General features: G+C 42.6%; 1 protein-coding gene across 1 annotated transcript; it reads right to left on the bottom strand.

The window, feature by feature from the left end:
* Positions 1 to 5,360: 5,360 nt before the first annotated feature.
* LOC129769925 (THO complex subunit 6) lies at positions 5,361 to 6,602 on the bottom strand. Its single transcript, XM_055772462.1, has 2 exons — positions 6,329 to 6,602; positions 5,361 to 6,270 (listed from the first exon to the last, which is right to left on the bottom strand). Exons 1-2 carry the CDS (start codon positions 6,436 to 6,438, stop codon positions 5,385 to 5,387), a joined length of 996 nt encoding a protein of 331 aa, XP_055628437.1. The 5' UTR covers positions 6,439 to 6,602; the 3' UTR covers positions 5,361 to 5,384.
* Positions 6,603 to 13,353: the final 6,751 nt, after the last annotated feature.

Genomic DNA, 13,353 nt, shown 5'->3' on the forward strand with positions numbered 1-13,353 from the left:
GCTCGCTTGAGTTATGGCTGGGTCTGGTAGGACTGGAAGAAAATCTGTATCATGAGCTTTTACCTACTACTAGTTTCGATGAATTCCAACTCAACTACTTCAACTAGTTTCGATGAATTCCAACAAGTACTGCTAGCAGCTGAACGTATGGAAATCAACGATCAGAACGCTTCTAGGGCGCTTCTAAAACTCCACCCGCCTTACACACCAGATATTGCATCTTCAGATTATTAACTGTTAAGATTCTTGTAAGAACTTCAACTTACTGTATAGCATAAGTTCTGAGAGGATGGAATTCTCAAGTTGCATGAAGGATGCTGAAATATTCAGGGAAAAACGGTGCATCTATGATCGAAAAAATGTATGCCTACAAAAATATGCTTTGGGTTTTTTTCTTAGAATCGGCATGAATTTTTAAGGACAATATTCAGCATGATTTAACAATTAAGGGTTGTAGGTCAACGGAATCATCGATCACGATGATAGTGCAGATGTTTTGTTTTTACTAGGTTCATTATAGCCATCAGGCACTACCGAATCTGTAAAAGCGAAAGTTATTGATGTTAAGACGAGAAAATTCTGTTTTCAAACAAAGTGGTTGATTTCATTGTCTAATTTTTTGATAACTCAAACAGCCAGCCAGCTTTAATAAAAATACTCGAGAATAAGCTCACAAAGAGTATTTTAAAATGGATATGAAGATAACGTGAATAGAATTCGGAAGAAAATAATGAGCTCCCGGACAATGTTGAAAAACATCGAAGATTTCAAGACAAATCGTTACCATTGGTAAGGCTATAATTTTTATCAATAAACATATGGAATAGAAAATAGAAACGAACTTGAAATGAAATTTAAGCGAAAAAATAGAATTTCTTGATTTTTTCCTCAAAACCGGAGGAATGTCCACGTGGACAACAGGCGGAGGGGTATAAGAAATGTCCACGCTTGTCCACGGAGGGGGAGGGTGTCTAAAATCATGTTTTTTCTGTCCACGTGGTATGTGGACAGCCCCTTATATGAAGTGCCTTCGTTTCGCCTCCATTACCGCGACGACGTTTAATACCAAATCTGTGCTAGGCATTTTCCATTCTTGGTCGAGTCGGTGGGGCTCGGCAGAGTTATCAATGGAGATGCATTTGTCCACTCTGTCATTCAGCGATTTCATCAATTTGGTCAGCTGTTGGACCTGAACCGGTAAGCCATCAGGTGACGATCTCATCGAGTAGATAGGATTTCACGCCTCTACCTCCCAATTTATCCCGGCATGTTGCACAAATAAAGAAAGTTTTGCCTTGTGAAAATAGATCTTTGCTTGCTCGACCGAGGTTAAAGCCACAACATTGCGTGCTGTTGTCGAAGTAAGCCTCACAAAAGTCACAATGCAGTGGCTCTATTTCATTTATCTCTAGCTGGCATTCTCCGCATTGTTTTTTCTCCATCTTCCAACAATCAAAACAAAAGATCTCAATCCAAAGATCGGGGATGCGGTTTCAAGTTATGTCCTTCAACTTGATTTCCCACCATGGATACTCAATAGTGTTGAAGTCCGGTGATTGCGGAGGTGTTTTGAGTTGATTGGAACATTATAGAGCAGGCACACCCGCACGATGAGATCAGTTTGCTTCGGGACATTATCCTGTTGAAAGTAGTAATCACGAGGAAGACCCCATTTCTGCACGGGAGACTGCAGGTTATGTTTGAGGTTGTTCAATTAAGCCATCTTGTCCATTGCCGAATCGATAAACACCATGGTCCCAGTTCCAGACGCCGCCATTGTACCATACATCAGCTGACTGTGGCCGCCATGTTTTACTGTGGGAACCGAAATGCTGAATCCGAAGGATAGATCCTCGTTTCTTCCACACCATCTGTCTTCCATTCGATTCAAAAAGATTGATCGGATCTGGTCTCATCCGTATAAAGAACCTTGTTCCAGAATTCCTTAGGTCTGTTTACATGTATGCTTTACATGTTTACTTGTATGCTGATCTCCGGATGGTATTTACGCTACCAGGTCTTCCAATGATGCCGGCTACTTCGGTATCAATTTAGGATTGTCTGTTTTAGGGTTCTTTTCGGTTCAGTCTCTCTTCTGCTTTTATTTCTCTCTTTATAAATGTCCTACGATTGTTTTCAAAAATATGCGTGTGATAAATAACGGGATATATCAACGGTTGATTTTAGAGAATTTTTTAGTGACCTTATAGGGTTGCCCAAAGATAACCTTCAGTCGCCGCAATTGGAGTTATATGAGGGGCATGCGCATTGAGTAATAGAATATACCACCTTGATCAAAAAGTTCTCAGAATTTATTCTGGAATTGAAAAATACTAGATTATACATCAATATCGATATTCAAATCAGGTGAATTGTGGTTGCTGAATGGTATTCGTTTTGTTTTTACCCAAGTTTTCACGAATAACGATTTATTTTGCAAATTTTACAAATTGTACAAAATCGAGTCACGCACAATAGCAGATGTACTCAATACAGCGTAACTTTTAGAAATGTAAAACTATCACACTACAAATTTTATAGAATTGACAATGACAGATGTGCCAACCTACAAAGAAAAATGAAAAAAATAAAACGGGTGACTGAGAGCGCCACACGGTGGTGATTCCGAGAATTTTTTGATCGAGGTAGTATGTATCTTCGTTCCGATTAATTTTAGAGTTCTCTCGGTAACCTTCTCAGGTTGCTCAAAGATAACCTTTCGTCGTTATTTGAGGGGCATGTGCATTGAATAATAGAATATATCATCATTCCGGTTGATTTTAGAAGAGTTCTTGCGGAGACCTTTTCAAGTTACATAAAGGTAATCCTCCGTCGACGCGATTAGGGTTATATAAAGAGTATATTTTAGAGGAGTTCTTCTGGTAACCTTCTCAGGGTGCTCAAAGATATCTTCTCTTCGCCGCGATTGGAGTCATATGAGGAGCATGCGAGTTGATCAATTGAAAATATTGGCAGTCCGATTAATTTTAGAAAAGTTCTCTCTGTCGCCGCGATTAGAGTTATATAAAGATTGTTCCGGATCTTAGCCACGGAAACTACCCTTGAAGTGGACAGAAAACTGGAACGTGTCCTGGGTGGTTGGTTTTAGTCAAAACTCGATGAATTTAATCCAAAGTGGATCCTCTTGGATGGACGCCAAATTCAAAGTATAAAATAAAAGAAGGTTGACTCTGCTCAAACACGTCGTATTCCGAAGATGATCTTTGTTAAACTGGATGCTGAATTGGTACCGGATACAAAGAACTAACTCCCTTGAGGTTTATAAATTTTCTTGCTTAATCGGCGATTTATCTCGGGAGAGTAAATATGTAGTGAGAGTAATTGCTGCTGTAATATTTCACTTCGAAATATTCCCCTCGCAGTGTAGTCTGTAACCACAATGTGAATTTAAATTGGGAATAGGATTTACTAATGCGAATAACTTAGTTTCTAATGGGCTGCCGCAACAAAGATTATGCGCGATAAATGACGGAATATTTAGACACATTTCCGTCCTGTTTGCCTACATATAGTTTCATCCTCTTTTTGTGACACATGAGAATTCCGGACTTTCGTTTCGTCAATGGTCGTTATTTTGTATTTACCTATTCACATCACATATGACAGTGGATCCTGATTCGTATCTCTCCCCACTAACAACTATTCCTCTCTTGATAATCGCTAGGGAACAACGCTATAGAGGCAACCTTTCTGGCCTTCGGGCGTCGAGTATCATACTAACATTCATTCCCTTTCCATGGTGACTGTTAGGACCTGACCGACATCGTGATTGACTATCTAAAGCTCGATTCACCGAAACTTGCACAGTGGGAATGATTTGCTACCCCCAAGCGTCATTGTGCAATTTCGCTGGTTAAGGTCAATCACGGAGAGCACTACGAATTGTTCAGTCTACCCAAGCTCAAGCTCAGTTTTCCTATTCCCTCGAATCATCACATGTTAAGTCCCATTTCAGTCCTATTTTTGAGGTTGAGGATGTTGAGAATGATAAATATTTTAAAGATTTTTTTTGCGCCATGTAGATATGCGCTATTTTGTGAACAATCGCTGTTGATTATGGAATTTTAGCTTCAAAGCAATTCTATTCAAGTTAATTCTATTACGATTCATTTAGTCCTATTTCACTAAGCTTTTTTCCTCTTCAATTTTAGCTTCTATTAACTGTTCTCTGTTTCACTTATAATAATTCTGAGATTGAAATTATGCAGCAGTATGCAGTATGGGGCCTTAGGTGCTGGAAGAACTGTCCCCTGGCAATCATACGCATGAATTTCACCAAGTTGATCAGCCTCGCCAAGATTACAACAAGCCGAAATATGAAAAGACATGAAGAAAAAACTGGTCACGGACCAAAGTGAAGTAGTAGGCATCTGATTGAAACACTGCGATTGACATCTGCATTCAAGAAATGGTATAAGAACTGACTCAGGCGAGCCTTCAACAGATGACAGATTACCTATCACCAAACCACAGGGAATCTGTATTTTCACATTGAACAACATTTAGATCGATCGAATCACCACACTGAGTTCACGTCTTGTGCAATGCTGAATAGCCTATAAAAATTGAACTACAATAAATTGAAGTTTTCGAACTGACGGCGTTACAACATTCTAGGATGCAACATAGACGGATGGCGAAGATTGGCGAAGACGTATGAACCATGGGTTCCATTGAGCTGTTTGGAGAGAATTTTTGTAGCATATAGGAGACGCGTCCGGACAATAATTTGCGGAAGATGTTGACTGATATTTTGAGTAATAAGACGACATCAGGAACAAAGAAGCACAAAGAACGGCTCTGATCTGCTGGGTAAGGTAAGTAAATATTGATTTTGTACCACATTTTTCAACATTCGAATCGTTATTCTAATCCCGCTCCCGAATGACGGATCTCTATAGTAGCATGTCCGAAAAAAAACCATTGAAAACCAGAGCAGAGGGTACAAAGTATCTAGGGAGGGTGTTTGTAATATGTAGCTGTTTTCCCTGGTTTTTATGCAAAGAAAGATACGGATAAATTCCTAAGCGTACGCGCGATGCATAACGGAACATATCATACAGAGTTATTTTTTTCATCTTCTCAGATTTCCCAAAGTTAACTCTTGGCCGTTGCGATTGGAGCTCTATAAAGCGTACGCGCGATACATAATGGAATATATCGCCAGTCGATTGATTTCAGAGAAGTTTTGATGGTTACCTTATCAGGTTTCCAAAAGAAAACGCACCACCGCCCCGATTGAATTTCGATTTGTTATAACGTTTTTAAGTGGAAAGCATGTTGCCATGCAAGGCGTGTTTTTTTATAATACCGTTTGGGAGGATAAAAAAGCGAAAAAATCATCGATAAAACATCTCATTTATTCACTTTTTGTACGTGTTTAAAACAATGTCACGGAAACTAAAATTTGTGCACACATCGATTTGGCTGGAGGCGCCCGCAATTGCCATAATCTTGTTGGGATCAGTCTGATGCACCACGCTGTACACAGCAGGGGCGGAGATTTGAATTACTGCCGTCACATCTCCATTGAAATTATACTGATAGAGATTCATGCAGTCTCCGGCGGCATAAATCTTGTCCTCAATAAAGCCCGACACGTGTAACTGACTGGGGAAAGAGAAATCCGTTGTGCACTCTAACGAGCGCAAATGCCATAGAGAAAACTGTGGTCCACCGCCACAAACTAGCCAGTCCTCCGTGATAGAAACGGTCCCCTGCCACTTGCCATATTCTGGTCGATGTAGTAATTTGTTGGAATGGGGTTCAATTTTTCCGGTAAACTTAGTCTGTCGTGAATCCCACAATAGAACCGATCCATCCTCAGAGGCAGTAGCAATTTTTCCCATACAACCACTGACGCAGTGTATGTAATCCTTGTGTCCTTGGTACTGTCGTACCACTCGTCCATCCTCGAGCGAAATTGCGTACATTATATTGTCTCCGCAGCCGGCGTAAAGTATTTCATCTTCTCCATCCAACCAGAGATAGTTCACCTCGTTAACGTCGGTATGCTCCACGGAACCAGCTAACTTCACACTCCAAGCTTTCTTGCCAATAGTAACATTTTTGCTACTCCACTGGTAACCACAAACCTCGCCATTTAGACCAGCGATCAGAAAATCTTTGTGGAAAGCTAAACTGTATACTTGACATTTTTCGGGAAGCGAATATACAAGCAATGGAACCGTGGGTAGTTTCTCTGGATCGGTTATGGAACTTTCGGCACTGCAGGTTATACGATCGATACTGTTGGAGGAATATTGCAATTAGAAAAAAAATCCAAATTAACCAGGAATATCATTACCTGAAAACTAAAATTTCACCGAAATTGCTGCCGCAAAACAAGAACTTGCCATCACTAGAAATTGTCTGAGAGAAAATAGTTGTATAGAACAGTTTCTTGATGTCTGCCATTGCGATATGCGCTTTTGTTTTGCAGCTGCTCGTGTTCCCTTTGTTGGCGCTACTTATTTATGTACAGAAAGTCTCCGCGTCCGAAGCTAAAAACAAACTAACAATCGGAAGAAGGAAAGGGAAAGAACTTCATGTTTTCATTCCAGACAAATTTTGGGCATTATCATTGAAGCCAATAGTGTGCAGTGCTACCGGTTCCACAAATCACAAAGTAATTTAAAGCAAGGCGCCTGGAAGTATATCCTAAGGTGGGCCAACTTGCTAAAACCATTCTTCAGCCATATTGGAAGTCTACTGTGTTTTGTTTGTAAACAAAACACAATACGCTAGTGCCGAAGCTCGCTCGTGATCAGTCTGTCCCTTTCACGCTACAAGCAAATAATTCCCCTTCTTGTTGCTTTCGTACTGTTTTCATATACCGCTCCCCTAACCAACTTAGTGACGAAACGGCCTCACCTAGTACCATAGACCCGTCTTGATTTAAAGAAGATTGTTCAATAGGGATTAAAATCGGTGTATCTATGAAATAATACAGTAAGTTACATTTAATGCGACATTTAGCTAAATGGACAAACCTGTAATGCGATACGTTTAATTGGACATTTTTACCTCTAATTGGACATTTTTGTAAACATTGAGTTTGGGGCCCAAATTATGGCCCCACATTGAAAGTCCCTATCAGACGCCGATACTGTACCACTCTCATCGCCAATGTCCAATTACAGGTCAAAATCGCCTCCAATGCGACACTGAGTGGTGCCTCGGCATGTCGCACTTACTATATCCCAATTTTCATTTCACAAAAGTAAATATCAGATGCATAGATTATAACAAAATCAGATTATGAATTAATGATCCTATTTCTAGCAGACACGGCATACTTCGTCTTGTTTAAAATTGTTTTTTGAAATATAATTTCAAACATTCACATTTTCTCTCGAAATGATTTTCTGATCGTAAACTTGCGATAGAAAACATAATATGAGGTTGAGGATACGAGGATCGAAAGATGCTCTATTTACTAAGACATATTCCATTCATAGAAAAACTTTTTCTAAGAGTTTAGTTTTCTGTATTATAGTGACTTTCAAGCTTTTGGCTAGTTTGTCACTCGGACTTCCATTTCCATTCCCAAGGAAGCATTTCGGCAGTGAGAATTGAATTCGTGATCAGAGCCCGGAATCTTCGAAGATGGAGAATGAAAATCGACTCTCCTCATCCTTCGACTAGGACTACTTCGCATTCGCCGTAAATATGCTTTAAATTGACTAGAAATGAATTGACGAGCGTTAAGAACGAGTATGACTGATGAACTATTCTAGCAAATGGTTATTCTAATTGACGTGACTAACGAATAAAAATCCATCTCTTCATTCAACTTGACTTCAATCCACATTACTACTCCCCCTGACATGAATCCCGTTATCCGTGTACACAATTTTATTTTACGGTCCATATAAGTGAAACGAAAACTTGATTTCTGATGCAAGAGAGTAGTTATACCGTTAATAGACGTCTTCATTATTTACCCACCTTGAACTCAAACCAATGAAGTCTATTTGATGGGGAAGAATGAGATGAGATGAGATGAGATGAGAAATTCATCATAAAACCAAATGATGAATCATGTTTTTAGAAGTATAGTAGAACCCCGATTATCCGCGGAATAGTCTGGCAAGGTCTCCGCGAATTACAAAAATAACGGATAACGCAGATGACGCAATAAATGACTAAAAATGAGATGCGAACACAAAAAAAAAGATATTTCGGCATGATAAATATTTTTTATCAATACAGACATCATTGAACTACTCGTCTGTAAAGTCGTACACATCAGGGGTCAAAAAATGTAAAAGCCATAACCAAAACAAAAGAGCAATAGCCTACCACTCACTGATCAATTCCAGTAAATTCCATAGAATTACTATGGAACTCGCTTTCGCGGATAAACCGCACCGCGGATCATCCGCTCGCAGATTTATGAAGCACACGAAGAAGCTGCTCGTACTTTGTTACACTTTAGCCAACGAATATAAAAATATATAATAAAATAGACCGTTCAAGCGCTCCTTGTTCTATTTTAATACATGTTGATACCCCCCGATTAGCGAACTTGCATGGTATTTTTGTTCATGTCTTTTGTGAAGAAGTAAACGCTTTTAATTTGGTTTCGTTGTTATAAAACAATGACATTTTGTTTTTTTGCATGCTCCGTGCCAGAATAAAAGAAAAAAAATATAACTAAGGTATCAAATTTCATGATATACATGATTTCATTTCAATAAATAAGAACAACATATGTATGATTCATCATACTATGTGTTGACGTGGAACAAACGAAAAAATAATTCATCCGTATTTGTGAACCTATTTACTCTCTATCACATTAGCAGGCCGGAAGCAGTTTTGAATTGCTGGCCTTACTAAACTATTTTCCTAGCATTTCCGTTAAAATATTATATTATTGATATTATTGAATCATTATCGGACCCACACAGCCATTGTTATATCGCAAGCGAGTAGACATAGATTTTTCTCCCGCTGCGAATAATCGTTGTTTATGTTTATTTTGTCTAACATTATATATAATTGTACGTGTAAATTTCACGGGGCACCACGCAGGCCGTGGAAGTGAGTTTTACCGTCGTTAGTTTGTGTCCGTACCGCCTGTTTATCCGCCGCGAATATCGTGTGTACCAGTAGTATTGTGAACAATTGTTTACGTTTGTTGAGTAGCTAGCGCTGGTGCGGTTACAGCGCCGTACACAAGTTTTTGAACATATCGTTTGTGTTATCCTGTTTGGTGTACAATTTGTAACACTTTTTAATTGTACAAAACAAATAATTTTCGTGCTGTTTGTGGACATAGAAGCCGTACCGGTTGTCGGGTAAGGGTCGGGCCTCCCCCGTAGTGCGTGATAACAAAAAAACATTTTAGTGGTGTTTGGCAGTGATTGAGTATTCGCTGGGCCGCCGCCATGGCAGATGTCCCCGGCCCCGCACCCACGGTTCATCTACTTTGGCTACCTGCGAGTAAGAACGAAGCCGTATTACCCATCGCCCATGCAATGCTTTAAATGCTGGGCATTCGGTCACACAAAAACCAAGTGTAGACAAAATACGCCAACCTGTGGGAATTGTTCCGTTAACCATGCGATTCCGGCGGAAGGTCCCAAATGCCAGCAGCCCTCGTTCTGCAGCAGATGCAATTCCGCAGGTCACAATCTTGCTTCCCGTTCTTGTCCGGAATACCGGAAGGAGAATACAATACAAAAGCTTAAAGTGGACAGGGACGTCGATTACAAAATGGCAAGATTAATCTTTGAGGCAGAAAATGGTCGGTCGGTAGGCTATGCCCAAGCTGTCAGAGGAGACAGAGTACCCGACCACATACCAAATAAGGAGGCAGCCCCGGATCGAAAAACAAATGACCTGGTGAAAAAAATAGAAGAAAAAGATCTTACTATCGCGAACATGGCCGCTTCAATGGAGTTACAACGTATCGAGGCGTTAAAAAACACGGAGATGATCAAGTCTCTGGTGGATAAAATCGATCAGATGGCCAATACACTAGCGGCCATGGAGCAACGATTGACCCAGAAGGACAAAATCATCACTCTGCAACAGAAGGAGATATTTAAAGCCAGGTCATTATTGCCCCAAACAAAAAGTGTCGAAACATCCGAGGTAATAAAAGTCACCCATTCCAGCCCTCCCTCCTTGTTAAACACCCCTACATCCTCCCGACCGGCCAAATCCACAAGCATATTACCACAAAACTCCAGCTTGGTCAATTCCTCTGACTCCGACATAGAATCCAACGAACTAGATGACACGCTTACGAGAACACCATCTCCGTCTACACCAGTACTTCTTACCGCCCAGTCTGGAGATCGAACTACAAATGCAACGCCCTCGAATAAAAGAAAACCTGAATCCCCGCTTACACAACCACCGAAGGACATCCGTCAGAGATCGTCAACAGTAGGCAAGCAACCCGCCTTGCCTCCATATAACCCTCGATCTAATCAGCGATCAGACTCTCCATACCCACCGCTGACTAGCGGTAAGGACCGTCAGCCCAAATAGTGTTTCGTCCAACTCTTACCTCACCTGTCGCCAACCACTACTCCACCAATCAGCTCTCCGGTAGGGATAGTCGGGGCCCCGTAGATGCGGACGCTACAGCCCCACCGGAATCGACGGACAACCTCCGGCATCCCTCGCCGCGAACTGTCGCTGACCGAAGCAGCAGAGCCCCAGGTATGCAGGGCCCCAGCAGTGCGGACGTTACACCCCCACCGGAACTGCTGAACAACCTCTGCAGCCTGTGGACGAAGAAACAAACCAACGTCGATGAAGAACGAAACCCAGCGATATTTCCTGGTAGTCGAGGCCCCGTCAGTGCGGACGTTATACCCCCACCGGTACTGACGGTCTACCCCCGGCGCCAGGGAGATGCAGTATTTTACGATCCAGCTTTCGGGACGCACAAGGGTGGCAACACCTATTCCCCGACGAACTACGTGGGAATTGTACCTGAACTCGAGACGCACAAGGGTGGCAACACCTGTTCCCCGAAGGACCACGTGGGACCAGCACCAGAAATCGGGACGCACAAGGGCGGCAACGTCTATTCCCCGAAGGACTGCGTGGGAACTGCATCAGATCTCGGGACGCACAAGGGTGGAATCACTCGTTCCCCGATCGATCTCACTGGAGTTTCTTCTGCCGACATTGTGCAACTTCCGCTACCCTGTGCCATTATCACCGAAGTATCCACCGCCAAATCACAAAGTAGCGCAGAGGATTGCAGTGACGCCGAACCGTTTTTTCCCGCCGTCGGGTCAAGTGAACGAACGCTGGTTGAGAGTTCTACTCCCAGTTAGTGATCCCCGATTTTTGAAATTAATCGTTCATCAGCTAATCGAATACTTTTTAGCAGTTTAGTATTCGATACGATTAATCGCTCCAAATAATCGATTAATCGATTAATCGTCACACTGAAAGAAATAGTTAGTTAGACTAATATTTCTCATTTGTTAGAGATGGAATCAAAAAAGTGTTCATTCCGCCTGAAAATCAATTATTATTTTTCACGCTCCCCTAAACTCGTAAACGAAGGTCAATTCGCGTTGACTGCATTGAGCGTCGTTCACGAGTTTAGAGCGTCAAAGATAATGATTGAATTTCAGGATAAAACTGCAGCGACCGTAGGTTTTTTTTTCTTTGGGTTTGGATCGATTAATCGACGTAAATTATTCGTTCGCATCGATTATTGGTTGTGCAGTATTCGCTCGATTAATAATCGATTTCTTTAAGAAGTATTCGATTAATCGATTAATCGAACGATTATCGGGGATCACTACTCCCAGTCACCGCGCACCGCTGTCTTGTTCGACAACACCGCGTATCGTTGCCACTGCGATCTTTCCAGCTGCCGACACAACACCATCCACAGTTAATATCCCAATCCGCCGAAGATCCGCTCGTCTCGCCGCCAGGGCTAAGCCGGCCGCCACAACCACTCCACTGGAAGCTCATGACAGGCCTGTTTCGCCTATACCAGCCGAAGCGAGGTCCGATGCCAATATCTATGATGCATGGAGACGTAGCCGAGGAGATCTCACGCAAGCTATGGCCGGGAGTTCCAGCTCCCCAACGAACCTCACCACCTTTCCTCGGCTGCTTCCTAGTGGAATGGCTGCCCAACCTGTTATCGTCGGTGGAGTTCCACCGGGAATCGTCACATTCAGTACCACTACACCTCTGATACCCCACCACACCGCCCATCACCAGGAAAGTATGTCCACCAACACATCCACCAACCTCGCTCTGCAATGGAACATCAATGGACTGTACAACAACTTGGGAGAACTGGAGATCCTTGACCGAGAGCTATGTCCGTCCGTCATCGCACTCCAAGAGATAAATCGAATTTCCACAACGAACATACAGAACATTGTCGGGGGTAGATTCCACTGGTACACTAAGCGGGGCTCTGTTTTGCAACACTCCGTTGCTTTGGGTGTCCGGAGAAACATTCCCCATTTGCGAAAACAAATATCCACTGACCTGCCAATAATAGCAGTCCGAATCGAGGCCCCGATTCCGTTGACCATCATTTGTATATACCTGCCGTGTGGCGTAATCCCGGAACTACGACGGAAGCTGCTTGAAGCGGTAGCAGGCTTGGAGGACCCAAAAATCATCTTGGGGGACTTCAATGCTCATCACCGCAACTGGGGAATGCAAACACCAGACGTCAGAGGGAATATCATCGCCGACCTCTTGGAGGTGATGGAGCTCTCGGTCTTAAATGACGGCACTAATACTTTCCGTAGAGGAACGAGCCACACAGCCATTGATATTTCAGCAGCTAGTCTCAACTTGGTGGATAGGTTAGGGTGGAACAAAGCCGACGACCTTCATGGCAGCGATCATCACCCGATAACCATCAGCTTTAACGGCCCGCCGCCGCTCACTACTCGCAGACCAAGATGGATCTTCGAAAGAGCTGACTGGACAGCCTTTCAAACATCCTCCGACTTCTTGATATCTAGAGACAACCCAACCATCATTGCCACTTTCAACAAAACCATTATGGAGGCGGCCGAAGCCTCCATCCCAAGAACGAAAACCACTCCGGGGAAAAAAGCGCTGCATTGGTGGTCCGAGGACATCAAGTGGGAGGTCAAGAAGCGGAGAAAGTTTCTGCGTACGGCCAAACGACTACCAGTAGGAGACCCAATGAAGGAAGCTGCTATGAACAGGTATCGAGCGCAACACATCAGAGTACGGCGGTTAATCCGGAAGGCGAAGTTAGACAGTTGGACTGGTTTTCTGGAGTCTATCAACGAAAACCAGTCCTCTGCGGATCTTTGGCGCAGAGTAAATGCACTAAATGGGAAGAGA

The sequence above is a fragment of the Toxorhynchites rutilus genome, chromosome 2 (assembly GCF_029784135.1).
Source record: "Toxorhynchites rutilus septentrionalis strain SRP chromosome 2, ASM2978413v1, whole genome shotgun sequence".
In the NCBI taxonomy this organism is placed as follows: Eukaryota; Metazoa; Arthropoda; class Insecta; order Diptera; family Culicidae; genus Toxorhynchites; species Toxorhynchites rutilus.

Bases quoted from the DNA above. Each gene is read 5' to 3' on its own strand.
- LOC129769925 (XM_055772462.1), bottom strand. From the start codon at position 6,438: ATGGCAGACATCAAGAAACTGTTCTATACAACTATTTTCTCTCAGACA. The intron at 6,271-6,328 runs GTAATGATATTC...TTCCTCCAACAG, and splicing joins GGTGAAATTTTAGTTTTCAG to TATCGATCGTATAACCTGCA.